Here is a 14,507-nt window from a genome sequence, read left to right as displayed (position 1 = left end):
GGACCTTGACTGGATTCTCAAAGAAGGAATAGGAGCAGGTGGGAAATAAATACAGAATCAGAAAAAGAGTGTGTAGGGGTCTCTAAGACCACTCCAAGGTTTGATGCCTTATTAGGAGGACTCATAGGACTCAACATATAGTCAAACTCACAGTTTATTACAGCAAAAGGATACAAAGCAAAACCAGGAAAGGGAAAAAGGTACATGAGATGAAGTCCACAGGAAGCTGGGCACAAGTTTCCAAGAATCCTCTACCAGTGGAGTCACACAGGATATGAGTGATTCCTCCAAGAATTAGCACATGTGATAACATATATGAAATGCTGTCTACCGGGGAAATTCATTGGAGACTCAGTGCTCACTTTTTTCGTAGGGGTTGGTCACCCCCTGTCTAGCATATACCAAAATTCCAGACTTCCAGAAGGAAAGCAGGTATTCAAAGTAAACCACATTGTTTGCAGAAACAGTTTGGGCACAGTGAGCCTCACTTATCAGTTAGATGATGGTACAGACACTCCTAAAATCCAAGTTCCCAGATGCCAGCCAAGGGCCAAGCTTATAAGCAGGCTTTCCTTTTCTTAAAAAAAAAAAAAAAGAATTTATTTATTTTAGGGGGGAGGGGCAAAGGGAGAGGGAGGGAGAGAATCTCAAGCAGGCTCCACCTCTGAGCACAAGCCCAACTCGGGGTTCCAACCCACGACTGTGAGACCGTGACCTAAGCCAAAATCAAGTTGGATGCTTAACTGACTGAGCCACATAAGCATGCTTTTCTAAAGATAGCAAACTTTTTCTGCATAGGAATATACTGAAAATATTATTATTTTTGATTAAAAAAATCTCACTTTCAGATTTTTTTAGCAAATAGTGTGAAATACAGCAGAGTTACATACACTAAGTTCATCACAGTATTGTTTAAATTCATGAAAAAAGGGGCACCTGGGTGGCTCAGTCGTTAAGAGTCTGCCTTTGGCTCACGTCATGGTCCCAGACCCAGCCTCGCCTGCATCAGGCTCCCTGCTCAGCGGGAAGCCTGCTTCTCCCTCTCCCACTCCCTCTCCCCTTTCTTGTGTTCCCTCTCTCTCTCTCTCTCTGTCAAATAAATAAATAAAATCTTAAAAAAAAAATAAAGTCATGAAAAAAAAGAAAACAGAGTATCCAAAAATTGTGGAATGGTTCAGTAAATTATAGTATAGTAGTAGGGAGAAATATTAAACAGCCATTAAAATTAAATTTTGAAGACTTTTATTTTACTTTTTAAAGATTTTATTTATTTGTCAGAGAGAGAGCAACAAGCAGGGGAAGCGGCAGGCAGAGGGAGAGGGAGAAGCAGGCTTCCCGCTGAGCAGGGAGCCCGATGCAGGACTCCAACCCAGGACCCTGGGATCATGACCTGAGCTGAAGGCAGATGCTTAACTGACAATTTTGAAGACTTTTAATAACAATTTTGAAGACTTTTAATAACAAATCCTGGGGAATAAATCAGAACAAAAACTTTTATAGAATAATAACTCTAAAATGGTACAAATACAGAATGAAATCTAGAAGGAAATACACTGAAGTATAATCATGATTCATTTCTGGGGGATGGCTTATGTAAAATAATTTTTATTTTCCTCTCGACCTTTTACTATGCTTTCAATTTTTATTTAATGAACATGCAGTTACTTTTCTAATTAGAAACAAGGTATAAGATGATTACGTTAAAAAGATTTTAGATATAAAGGTCTGTGCAAAATAGTGCATACAGTGAGCAACATGAATACAATGTACAAGGCAGAACTTGACTGGGGAATTCTTAGAATGGTAAACAACCACTGCATTTAAAAGGCAATTTTTCTATTTAATCTGCTTTTTTTCAATTAGCTAACAACAAAAACAGGTAGAGGGAGGGGGAAAAATTACAAACACTAAAGAAAGCACAAGGAAAAATGGCTCACACACTAGCAAACACAAAAATAAAAATGTTATTTTTCTTTTCCTTTTTTTTTTTAAAGATTTTATTTATTTACCCAACAGAGAGAGACACAGAGAGAAAGGGAACACAAGCAGAGGGAGTGGGAGAGGGAGAAGCAGGCCCCCTGCCGAGCAGGGAGCTGGATGTGGGGCTCGATCCCAGGACCCTGGGAACATGACCTGAGTCTAAGGCAGACGCTTAACAACTGAGCCACCCAGGCACCCCAAAAATGTTATTTTTCAATGGCTAGAACAAAGGATGAATTTCCAAAATTACTTCGAATGTTTACATTATCACAATTTACCTATGATCTGTCAAGTATTCCTGACAGAAGTCACCTCAATTTTCATAGTTTAAAGGAGGATTAGGTAATTACTCTACAAACTCCCGGAGAAGGTGGTTTTGAACATGTTCAGTTATAATTCCCCTCCATTTGCTTTTAAAGCATCTACCCTGGTCACAGAGCTATGACTCCACAGAGCTATTTTTGTACTACCCAGGTTCTCCATCACTGCATTAAGTAGCCATATAGAAAACAGACTGCTATTGTGTTCTCTTCTCCCTAGGGAGATGAAATGGTTTGCAGCTGATTTTAAATCACAAAGCAATTCTTTTGTGTGCCGAATTGGCCCACGGCTACGGAGGTTGTGCCACTTACTTCCCACATGACCTCCACTTGCGGCTGCTTCCCAATCGAGCCAGAACAGGAAAACCTTGAAGGCTCTCCATGTGGGGCAGTGCTCTCTCTGCCTCAGAAGTGAGTTCTGGGCCAAGTCCGAAAACCCAAATTCTGAACTGCCATCGCAATGGCCAGCACACTTAAGAGGCCGGGGAAAAAAGCCAGAATTTTTCTGGTTAGGAAGGGAAATGTGGTTAACCTAAATTGGACCTGGGGCACAAACGGAGGCATCGAGAAGCTCTCCCACAGCTTTGGTTCAACTATGCATTCTGCTTCCGTTATAAAACAAAACAAAACTAAGTAGAAAAAACACAAAACCAAAACAGCTCTTTAAATGGTTTGGCTATATTCAGAAACGTAATTGCTTAAAGAAGGTCTCTAGAGCTTGAAAGGGCTGCGTTTGAGGGGCTGGTAGGGAAAGACGGCAGATGAACAAAGCATTATTACGGATTCTTTTGAGTGAAATTAGCTAATCAAAGTCAGCAATCAGAGCTTGCTAAGTGGCAGTACACGTATGATCAACAGTCCTTCAAAGACTTTTGTTGCTTCCTCTTTTCTCTCTCCCAGGAAGAAACAGATTATGTGGGACTTGGGAGTCAAAAAACCTGGGTTCAGATCATGTCACTGTGAAACATGCATCAACAAATAGTTTCCAGACACTCTGCTTTCCTGCCATTTATCATCCCTGAATTTCAGACTTTTCCTCTCTAATATGGGCATACCAACACATGTCACCCTTTTCATGGGTGATTGGATAGAAAGAGAGTATAAGCACACTATAAAGTGCTATCTAAGCATTTATTATTGTTGTTGCTGTGAGGTCTGCCTGACATAGAAAGTACGTAACAAATGTTCACAAAATTATTAACAAATTAGGCTAATTATAGTGGATAAAGAATAAGAGCGAATAAATAATAAATCAAGAACCCTAAAACCAGTAATAACACTTTTACTTAAAAATTATGTTACTTAACTGTAAACTATTAATACCTTACATGGACCTAAGCTGAACACCTTGGAACTATCCCAGGGGAGAGCAATGCTTCAACCACCAGAAGAGGTCACTATAATCATCACACATGGTGGGATCTCAGGTATGGCACAGGGAGGCTAACAAATCGGGTTTCATTAACGTACAGAGGCAAAAAATGAGAGGTGAAGAGTCTGAGCTGAATTTCTTTATTTCTGATATTTGAATATCAGCTAACAAATGGTATGACTGTGGGCAAATATTTAATCTTTTCTAAACCTCAGTTTTCACATACGTAAAATGGGGAAATGGGGAAGCAGTAGTATCTGCTAGCAGGATTTCTGTGAAGATGAAATGAAGAAACACAGATGAATCACTTACCATGGTGTTATGTGCTCAGCTATCATCTTCATTATACTATATATGAGGCAACTTTTTACAAGTGGAACTAGACCAGGAATCCTCCATTTTACAGTCTGTTATTAACCCTTAGCTATGGTAGTGAAGTTTGCTAGGTTTTTGAAAAATGCAACAAAGGGGGACCCACTGTGGTCGTATATCCTGATAGACCCCCACATAGCACTATGCTGCTTAGGTGAAGCTAGATATGCCTACTGGGAACTGTGGTTCCTTGAACCAAATGTTAGCAGACGTTCAAGGTACAATTCTTCATATATTACTATCCATTCTCTGAACCACCCAGAGTCCCTGGGTTATACTTCTAAATTTCTTATCCAAGTTGCTCATGCCCTATGTTTCATTTCCAGTAAAATCTCTCTCTTTTTTCAAATGGAAATGTCAAAAAGCCTAAGATGTGCATACGTGCATATTTTCTCTAATTTGCAGTGAGTGAAATCTTGCTAATACAGATGCTAAAGAAGTTAGAATAATGAAACACTAAGATAGGAATCCCGTATAACAGTATATACCATGTTAAATGATGGTGGTGGTCAATGAGGCAATTGCTTCACATTCAGTATCCTACTGAATGAAATAATTGCATTTTAAAGAAATAAAACCTAACCCGTAAGATGTCTGGTTAAATGAGTCAAAAACCCTTAATTCTAGATCTATATAATTAATGAAAATGATCCGATTGCACAACCATCCTACTTCTTATCACAGAGAATTTCATAATGCAGTAAATTCTGGATCTTGGATATAAAAGACCTTCCTGCCTCATGCCCCTCAAAAGTCGTCTTCTTCAGACCATGTCCACTCTGCGGGGACATGGGAGGCCCCTTCCCCTGGAGGCAAGGCTGAGGCAGGCTGCCCTGCCTGCCTGGTGACAGTGCTACCAGCCAGCCAGCAGTATCCTGGAGTCTACTGGGCTGTGAATCCAGCCAGAGGATAAGAGGTTGTTTTAATTGGCCAAATCTGCTATGTACTAAGCGTATGGCCATGAATTTGTAGCCAATACACTAATCTAAAAAAAAATGTCATGTACAATTTAAACATAAAACAAGAAGGACATTTTCGCTCATCATTTCTAGTTTCACCACAAGGGTTTTTAACTTAACATTTTAGAATGAATACCAAATCCTTACCTTTGCTAAAGCAGAATTTTCATGGTATACTCCTTGTACCAAGTCCATAAGAGCACTTGCTAAAAGTTCCACAACCTAAAAAACAATAAAAAACATTAAGAGAAACAATTATACAATTTTTGCCCTCATTTCTACCTCAGAATGCCTCAGAAGGCTTAGTAGCAAGGCAATATTTTGTGCTTGATGGAAAAAATGGGGTTATATACAAAGATCCTGGCAAATGGCTCTGCCCACCTGGATATTAGAGCTGTGATCCAATTTTTTTTCAGGCATAATTCAAGAAAAAAAAAAAACCTTACAAGCATAGCATTGAACTTAATATACATGAAAATCCAGTAATAGCCATTTTGAACATAAGCTTAAATTTCAGATACCTAATGAAATCTTAATTCGATTTATTTTCTGTATGTTTATTTCTGTCAGGTGGATACTTTTTCAATATCTCCATTCTGGGAGTCATTATAATGCTAATTTTCATACTTAATACAGAAAGAAAAGCAAAAGCAAAAGAATGGTTAACCTTTCAAATGTGTTCATTCTGTTGTACTTAAAATGCACTGTGGATATATTTGGTGTAGGGCCCCTGGGTCAAAGGTACCATAAACACTGAAAATTTTTACAGAACTGCAATAGTGAAATCATATTCATCAAATATGTATTATTTCCAAGGCTCAGGCTATTAAAAAAAAAAATCAAGCAAAATCAAAAGCTTTGATCTTGTTCCAGAATGTAAAACAAGCAGAAAATAGGGCGCCTGGGTGGCTCAGTTGGTTAAGCGACTGCCTTCGGCTCAGGTCATGATCCTGGAGTCCCGGGATCGAGTCCCACATCGGGCTCCCTGCTCAGCAGGGAGTCTGCTTCTCCCTCTGACCCTCTTCCCTCTTGTGCTTTCTATCTCTCATTCTCTCTCTCTCTCAAATAAATAAAATCTTAAAAAAAAAACAAGCAGAAAACAGTCTCTTTGGAACTACTGTACAATTTAGAGTTGTTTGCATAAACCACCTTAATTCGGGAGAATAGAATAGTGGTATTTGCTTTAATGTTCAATGCAGTCGTTTCAAACAGGAATTCCTAAAGCAGCCCCAACCGCTTCTTATGTCTTAATATCTTGTATGTTTAGCTTCCGATATTATGCAGTTCCCGTATCTGATTCCCACTCTCTGCTTCCTAAAATTTAGCTCAGTTCTGATTGAATTAAAGGATTCTGTTTCAGCTTTTATCATTCTTGTAATTGAAGACATTATTAAGCCAAAGGATACAGACCCAAACAACAAGATACTTTAATCTCAGGTACCCTAGACTTAATAAACATTTTCTTAGAGGCAAATTATATTAATTTGTGGGAAGACTTGCTTTAAAATTTTAACACATGGTCATTTATCTCCAAATTTATATTTCCATTCATACTGTATAACACAGACAAGGTTGCTGATATGGAAATTTTGCTGATTAAAGGCTTTTTTTTTTCCTAGCTCTGCAGATGGGTTAATTTGTAAGACCTATACAAAGTCTTTTTTTTTTAATCACATTGCCCTTTAGGTAACCAAATACTTAAGAAATATTGTAGCAATATGAGCTGTAGAGGAACTAGAAGGACAATGATCCTACAGTGTTACCAGATGTGTTGAGTTATTTAAGTGGGGAAGAAAGAAAATGAATGGATTTTTTTGCCCCGAAGGTATCAGATAAGCCCTATTCCCAAATCCAGGAGGATAGAGTATCGCCAATAGGTCTATGAAAGATTGTAACTAAATGCACAGCACCAGATTGGATTACAGTTTATACAAGCAACATCCCAAGATCCCCCTGATGGCTGGACATGTAATACAGATCAATCACTCACTAAGAAATGTTATGGTTTTGAAACAGTTTGAGCTCTGAGACCAGCTCTGGTAAAGTACAGAGGGATTTATAAAGAGAAAGTCCAACACTCAGTGTCAAAATGATGGCATGAACTTTTAACAATGGCTCTGGATAACTAGACTATGCCTTTACTTCCTTGAAATTCCAGACCAGGCAGAAGCAACAGAAACATTTTATTCTCTCACTCTTTTTCTCTTTAATGTAATTAGCAAATATAGACAGACCTACACTTACAAGTTCATCATTTATAAATGACCCATACTTCCAAATAAGCCTTACTTATTTGAGCAGGATACACCTCCAAAGCCAATGACGACCACTGAGGAAAAAGCTTTGGAGTTCCTTGGGTTAACAAGTCGAGGAAGGTAAGAAATTATGAAAAGCAGGAATAGCCTAGGGGAGCTGAATGTTTCCCAGGCATGGGTGACTTACTCGGTGTACATGTAAATCTCTTTCCATTGCCTGAAATGTTGACTTTACTTTTAAAATTATCCAAAAGAGAGATTTGTTTATCATCCTCCTGTAAAATTGTAATATTTCTAGAAAGACCACAGGACTACCAGCTACACATACTTTAACAATACCACTTAGTGATCTGAACCTTTTTCAATATATGGCTTACTAACATAGGCATTCACCTGTTTTGACACATGATGTACTTAAATATAATAAAGCACCTGTGTTTTTTTTTAAGATTTTTATTTATTTATTTGACAGAGAGCAAAGTAGGCAGAGCGGTAGGCAGAGGGAGAGGGAGAAGCAGGCTCCCCAGTGAGCAGAGAGTCTGATGCAGGGCTTGATCCCAAGACCCTGGGATCATGACCTGAGCCGAAGGCAGACACTTAACTGACTGAGACACCCAGGCGCCCCAGAAAACACCTGCTTAATGATACTTTTCTCCTTCAGATTCTTGTGGAGTGATTTGTTCCAGCAACCAAATGGTAGCAAGGATAGTGGCAGCCAGAGAAGCCAGAAGCCTAATTGCCAGATCTCCTGGGACTAAGGGGCCAAGCCCCCCACTTCTTGGTGCTCTAGATAAGATTCAAGGACTTCTGTTTCTCAGGCCCAGGGGGGACAAGCAAATTCTTTTTCTTTCTTTCTTTCTTTTAGATTTTATTTATTCATTTGCGATAGAGAGAGAAGAGAGAGCACGAGCAGGGGGGGAGGCAGAGGGAGAAGCAGATTCCCCGCTGAGCTGGGAGCCTGACGTGGGGTTCAATCCCAGGACCCAGAGATCATGACCTGAGCCGAAGGCAGACGTTTAACTATCTGAGCCACCCAGGCGCCTCACAAATACTTTCTACTACAAAAAAGAAGATAGACTAAAAGAGCGTCAGTGTTAGCCACTCTTGGGAGCCCAACAAATTAGAGGACTGTAATGAAACAGAGCAGAGCATTAGGAGCCAGGGGATCTAGATTCCACTTCAAGGCTTACTACTAATCCCATTGTGAGATCTGGTGCAAACCGATTAATTTCTCTGAGTTTGGGGTTTTCTCAAATATAAAATGAGGGAAGTTGCAAAACATAACTCTTTAAGGTCCCTTCCGATTCTGATTCAGAGCTTCTAGAAATGCAAATTTTAGTATTTATAACTTGGCATGTAAACTTGAAAACTGCTTTTTTGTAAACTTTGAAGAGTCATTTCTGCCCCGATTTTTATTATTATTTTTAAAGATTTTATTTATTTGGGTGCCTGGGTGGCTCAGTTGGTGAAGCGACTGCCTTCGGCTCAGGTCATGATCCCGGAGTCCCGGGATCGAGTCCCGCATCGGGCTCCCTGCTCGGTGGGGAGTCTGCTTCTCCCTCTGACCCTCACCCCCCCATGTGCTTTCTCTCTCTCTCATTCTCTATGTCTCAAATAAATAAAATCTTTAAAAAAAAAGATTTTATTTATTTATTTGACAGAGAGACACAGCGAGAGAGGGAACACAAGCAGGGGGAGGGGAGAGGGAGAAGCAGGCTTCCCGCTGAGCAGGGAGCCCGATGTGGGGCTCGATCCCAGGACCCTGGGACCATGACCTGAGCCGAAGGCAGACGCTTAACGACTGAGCCACCCAGGCGCCCCCAGATTATTACTTTTATCTGTTCTCTTTACATGGACCTTTCTATCTGAATTCTGATTACTTTGTGAAAGTGTTTGCACCCAGTCCCCCTTGGTTTCAGTACCTAGAATCATAATGATATATAATGGAAACAATTTCCATTTTCTGAACCATTTCCATTTTTTAAACCATTACAACTGGTAGCCCACCCCACCAGCTTACAAAAACGTCCTCCACGGGTCAATTAAAGGTCAACATTGCTGAGTTCTGGGTCTTGACTGGCTCTAATGCTTGGGAAGAATTTATACTATCAGATTCAGAATGATATCAGGTTTAAGTGCAAAGGTGAGTCAAACAAATAATGGCTCTAGTTGGCTGCATTGCTTCCTCTCTACTGAGTAAATACATAGAACACGTTGAAGAGAATCTGTCACCATTCATGTTGTAAAGTTTACTTTAGCTGTCTAGAGAGTAATCAAATAGGAGGTAAGTTTTTTTATTTTCTGCATTTCCGGAGGGTGCAAGAATGGCAGAATTGCTTACCTGCACGTGTAGTACAAAAATGCTTTTCTCTCCAATTTGTCCTGTTGAAATCTGACTGTACAGCAATGTTGTATACTCTTCCCCCCATCTTCTGAGTAACACCCTAGATTTCAGTGAGCCAGAAGTGGTAACTGTTCAGACTGTCAATGGTATGAGCTGGCTTCTTGGGCCACCTTGTATGCAATAAATTTATTATTATTATTTTATTGAGGTGTAATTGATGGAATGAATTTCTTAAATGGTTAATTTAGAGGACAAATTTCATCAGTCTCAGGGGAATATGTAATTGCTTCATTCTTTATCTTTTGGCAAGGGTAACTACAATTCAAAGATTTTTCTTAACTGAAAAGCAAAAGCGATACATATGCACTCACAAGAGGTGTTGTGGTGATTATGCCCTGAGCTAAAATTCTTATCATAAAAAATAGGAATTGGGAGAAGTAGGGACGGTAAGAGAACAATAACCAAATAACATCCTCACACTGCTATACAAGGATATCTGTAATGTCTTAAGGAAAAGAAAAAAGCTGGCTACAAAACAGAATAGCACGATAGGAATTTTTAAAACAAAATGAGGTCAATCTATGTGTTTATATATGCCAAGAAAAAAGTCTGAAAGGAAAACAAAACATTAATAAGAATGATAATGTGTTAGTGGTAAGCTCCTGGATGATTTTTAATAAAAAAATGTTCTTTTTCGGGGCACCTGGGTGGCTCAGTCAGTTAAGCATCTGCCTTCAGCTCAGGTCATGATCCCAGGGTCCTGGGATTGAGCCCCACATCGGGCTCCCTGCTCAGTGGAGAGCCTGCTTCTCCCTCTCCCTCTCCCTCTGCCTGCTGCTCTGCTTACTTATGTTCTCTATCTCTGTCAAATAAATAAATCTTAAAAAAATAAAATAAAAAATGTTCTCTTTCAACTTTTCCAAACTGCTTAAATTTATAATTACTAAACTTAATAATGGCTTAAATTTACAATGTACCACATTTTCTGCCTTTTATTGTACTGCTTTTATGATCGGGTAAAACAATAAACCTATTTCCATGGGCTGGGGTGGGGAGTTAGGAACATGCTCTGCTTTTTGTCTCGGAGAGCCTTCCTAAGCTGTGTCCACAAACTGATTTCTGGGATATATTGATCAATCAATAGTTCTCGGATTAGCAAAAATAAGATCAGTAAGTGGTGATAAGCGTTCTGTGTAGACAAGTTGTGCCTCTCTCAATGAATGTGATCGAGAAGTACTGTCAGTTAGCATTTCACAAACGAAGAGTCTCAACTGAGTTGTAGATGGTTAACTAGTAATCCAGACCACTTGATTGGAGCAAAGGATCGCCTATCCCAAATTATAAGTAAAATACAGCTATATCTTTAGAAAAATGTTAACTATCAACTAATGTGGCTCATTAAAAGCTCAAGCCAGCATAACCTGAGTTGACGTAGTAAGGTAGTATAGTTGTATTTTAACTCACTTTAAAAAGGTTGCTATGTACTTAACTTGTTGGTATACAGAAACTGTGGAGGCTATTACAGATTTATAATCATCTTTCAAAAACTTGCGCCGAAAAGGTTATCTTAATGACAGTTTTTACTACACCGTGGAATGACAAGACAACGTGTGATCCATCACTCTATTTAGGAGGCAAATGAACACACAGCCCCTCAGCCTTTACTACTCTTAACAGCTGCTAGCAAAGGAAGCAGTCATGTGTGTGCACGCATCTGCAGTGCTGATGGCATTAATTACACACAAATTTATTGCACCCCCTCCCCCACCTCCAGGAAGAAACAGCAATGCATGAAGCAGTAGCAAAGGTAAACCGCCCTTGGGGAAAAATTAATTCTCATATACATCTTGGGAGGAAGAAAAGAGATTTAGCATAAATATGTCCTTTCCAAAGAGCTTCGGTATTTGAAGGGATATAGTCAAGATTTTTTTTTAAGCCACAAAAACTATATTGTCAATAAAAATGTCTTACAGAGAAGCACTTCTATAGAGAAAGGATGCCGAAGAGCCTGCTAATAGTAACCAGGGCAGTGAGCTTCACTCTTTCTTTAGTTCCTCTTCATACCAATGAAACATTCGAGAAATGCATTTAAAGATGTAAAGATTTACTTACATCACCAAGGTGAAGTAGAGGAACTGGTGAAGGAGTAGCGCTCTCCCACAGAGACCAATAATAACATCTAACATTTGTAAAGCACTTTATCATTTACAAACTGGGTTTAAGCAAACGACTTTGTTCCAGGTGGATTCAGTCCCCAGTGCTCAGCCAGCGCTTTCAGGCTGGCAGCCTCGGTGGAGAAGCGACCTCTGAAGAACACAGGGAGCAGCGCAGTGGCCAAATAAGGGGTAAATCTACTCACCCACCACCTGGGCACAAACAACCCAGATGAGCCCTCATCTGCATGCTGATTAATATAAATGAGTAGCTTTAATAAAGCCATTGATGAAGTCTAAGCAAGAATGGTTCTCTCCACTCCTTCCTATGAGACAAGGACCAGGTTTAATGAAGACAATGATGAAAGGTCTGTTGTAATAAACACACCACTAACTCACAGGAGTTCTGGAGGAAGCTTCTAACTAGGCTTTTTGAAACGAGCCTTTTCAATGCTGCCAAATGTGTAAGACCGTGCTTATTTGTGGGAGGGATAGCAATCTGTTCTAGTGAGCTGGAAGTTCTTCCTGGCTAAGGGGGAAGAGCAGAGAGAGAAATGGCACAACCAGTAGGACAGGTGCAGCAAAAACTAAGCAAATTGATAATCTTAATTTTTAATTTAGAACAGCTGATACATTGGTTTATCGCCTCTAACTACTGGTAACATTTGTCAAAAGGGCTCTGAAAATTCAGTGAACTAAGGAGATGTTTAAAAATCACAACTGATAAAACTTAAAAGAAACAGGCCACAAGTTCAAGAAAATGGCATGAATATGAAGTGTTGAAATTTAATACTATATTGGCTAATTCGTTCCATAAACATTTGCTGATAGCCCACTATGTTCCCAGCACTGTACTAATGAAGCTAGTTATGACCCCCTTTATAAAGATAAACGACATTACTTTGTCACTGACCACTTAGAAGGTTAATACATAGGTGAGCTGCATGACCTTGGGCCAGCCATATCACCTCAGTTTATCTATCTAGGTAAGAAGTATCAACAATAAGCCCCATGACCAGAAATACCTAAATGTGTAGCTGTATACATTTTTTATTCATAACAATTGTAAGGATGATGCCAAAATATGGATTTCTTTCTTTTTTTTAAGCTTTTATTTATTTGAGAGAGCGTGAGAGAAGCACATAAGTAGGGGGAGGGGCAGAAGGAGAGGGAGAAGCAGACTCCCCACTGAGCAGGGAGCCCAATGGCGGATCTTGATACCGGGACTCTGACATCACGACCTGAGCCGAAGGCAGCAGCTGAACTGACTGAGCACCCAAGCGCCCTGGATTTCTTTCAGTAGCAACGAAGAAGTGATCCAAACTGTTCACCACTGAGTAACGATCATCTTTTATTGATTTAAACAATGACTAGGTTCCTTGAAAAAGTTTTTTAATTTAAAATGCTGACACCAAAATGAAACTTTTCATAAGAAATAAAGGAAAAAGAGATGCTTCCAACAGGTTAAAAAAGAGTTGGTTGTGTTAAATATCTTGCATTACTATAAAAACTGTAAATAGCTACTGGGAGCTGAATGCTTAGTCATGAAAGAAAGTAATTGTCACATTATTGTACAGCAGTTAATTGCTTTATTTTTCACTTTCTCCAACACAGGAATTCCTGTACATGAAGTCTGTTGTACTTAGGATGTTCCACACTTAGCGGCACCGTTATATCTTATACTGTCTGACAAGTTCTCAGAGAGAATTATGTCTGCCATTTCAGTGATGTGCTCACTTTTCTCCTATGTGGCTGATAACCTCCAATTTGCTTTCACTGCTTCTTCCTTTGATGGCACTCTCAGTGATGTTAAGTGATATTTTCCAAGTGTGATTTTACTTAACAGTTAATCCCACCTCTGAGAAACACAAGTTCATGATGTGAAAAATTCAGAACACCAGAATCATGGTACATTATTTCGTTCAGCTGAAAGGATGCTGCTGGCTAGAACATGGACTAATACTATAAACTTTCGAGATTTTAAAGTTGCAACCACAGTAAGAACTACAGTTTACATTATGACACTGTACATGAACACATGCATATGTATAAAAATGAGTGAACATTTTCATAAAACAAAAATTTCATTATCCCTCTATTTTCTATTGTGTTCCATTAAAAAAAGGTGTTGATAGTGATTTGCTAAAGTGATTTCACTACCCACCAACAAACAGCATGTGATCTGTACTTTGAAATATTACCTTATATTATGCTGATATATGCCATGTATGGCTCATACCTTGGTTAGCCATCGTTTTTTGTTTAAGATTTTTATTTATTTATTGAGAGAGAATGATAGAGAGAAAGCATGAGAGGGAGGAGGGTTAAAGGGAGAAGCAGACTCCCTGCTGAGCAGGGAGCCTGATTGGGGGGGGGCGGCGGGGGACTCGATCTTGGGACTCCAGGATCATGACCTGAGCCAAAGGCAGTCGCTTAACCAACTGAGCCACCCAGGTGCCCCTTGGCTAGCCATCTTAACTGCACACAAGGTCACCAAATTTTTGACAGGCAGTTTACACACTGTTATTCTGAAATATAATTAATATATATAAAGGTGTTGATTTCTTTATCACTTTATTTCAAAAACACTTAAAAATGGAATTGAAACAGAGGCAGAAGGCAGGTTAAAACAGAATCGTTCTTGGGTACTATGGGGTAGAGTGTTAGGATGCATTTCCATCTTGGTTTATATATATCACTAATATTGACTCTGAGCTTTGATCTTACTAGATTCATGAAAAAAAGTAGACCA

The 14,507-nt window shown here is 39.4% G+C and overlaps 1 protein-coding gene across 3 annotated transcripts in view; it reads right to left on the bottom strand.

Moving 5' to 3' along the window:
* PDSS2 (decaprenyl diphosphate synthase subunit 2) overlaps positions 1–14,507 on the bottom strand; it is a 243,040-nt gene that overhangs the window by 71,350 nt on the left and 157,183 nt on the right. For all 3 annotated transcript variants that reach the window (XM_027603447.2, XM_027603450.2, XM_027603449.2), the window contains one exon: positions 5,151–5,225. In XM_027603447.2, the coding sequence (XP_027459248.2) occupies positions 5,151–5,225 (75 nt within the window). The remainder of the gene's footprint in view (positions 1–5,150; positions 5,226–14,507) is intronic.

The sequence above is a fragment of the Zalophus californianus genome, chromosome 7 (assembly GCF_009762305.2).
Source record: "Zalophus californianus isolate mZalCal1 chromosome 7, mZalCal1.pri.v2, whole genome shotgun sequence".
NCBI lineage: Eukaryota > Metazoa > Chordata > Mammalia > Carnivora > Otariidae > Zalophus > Zalophus californianus.
Note: the sequence above shows the minus strand (reverse complement) of the source record. Positions and strands in the feature narration are given on the sequence as shown.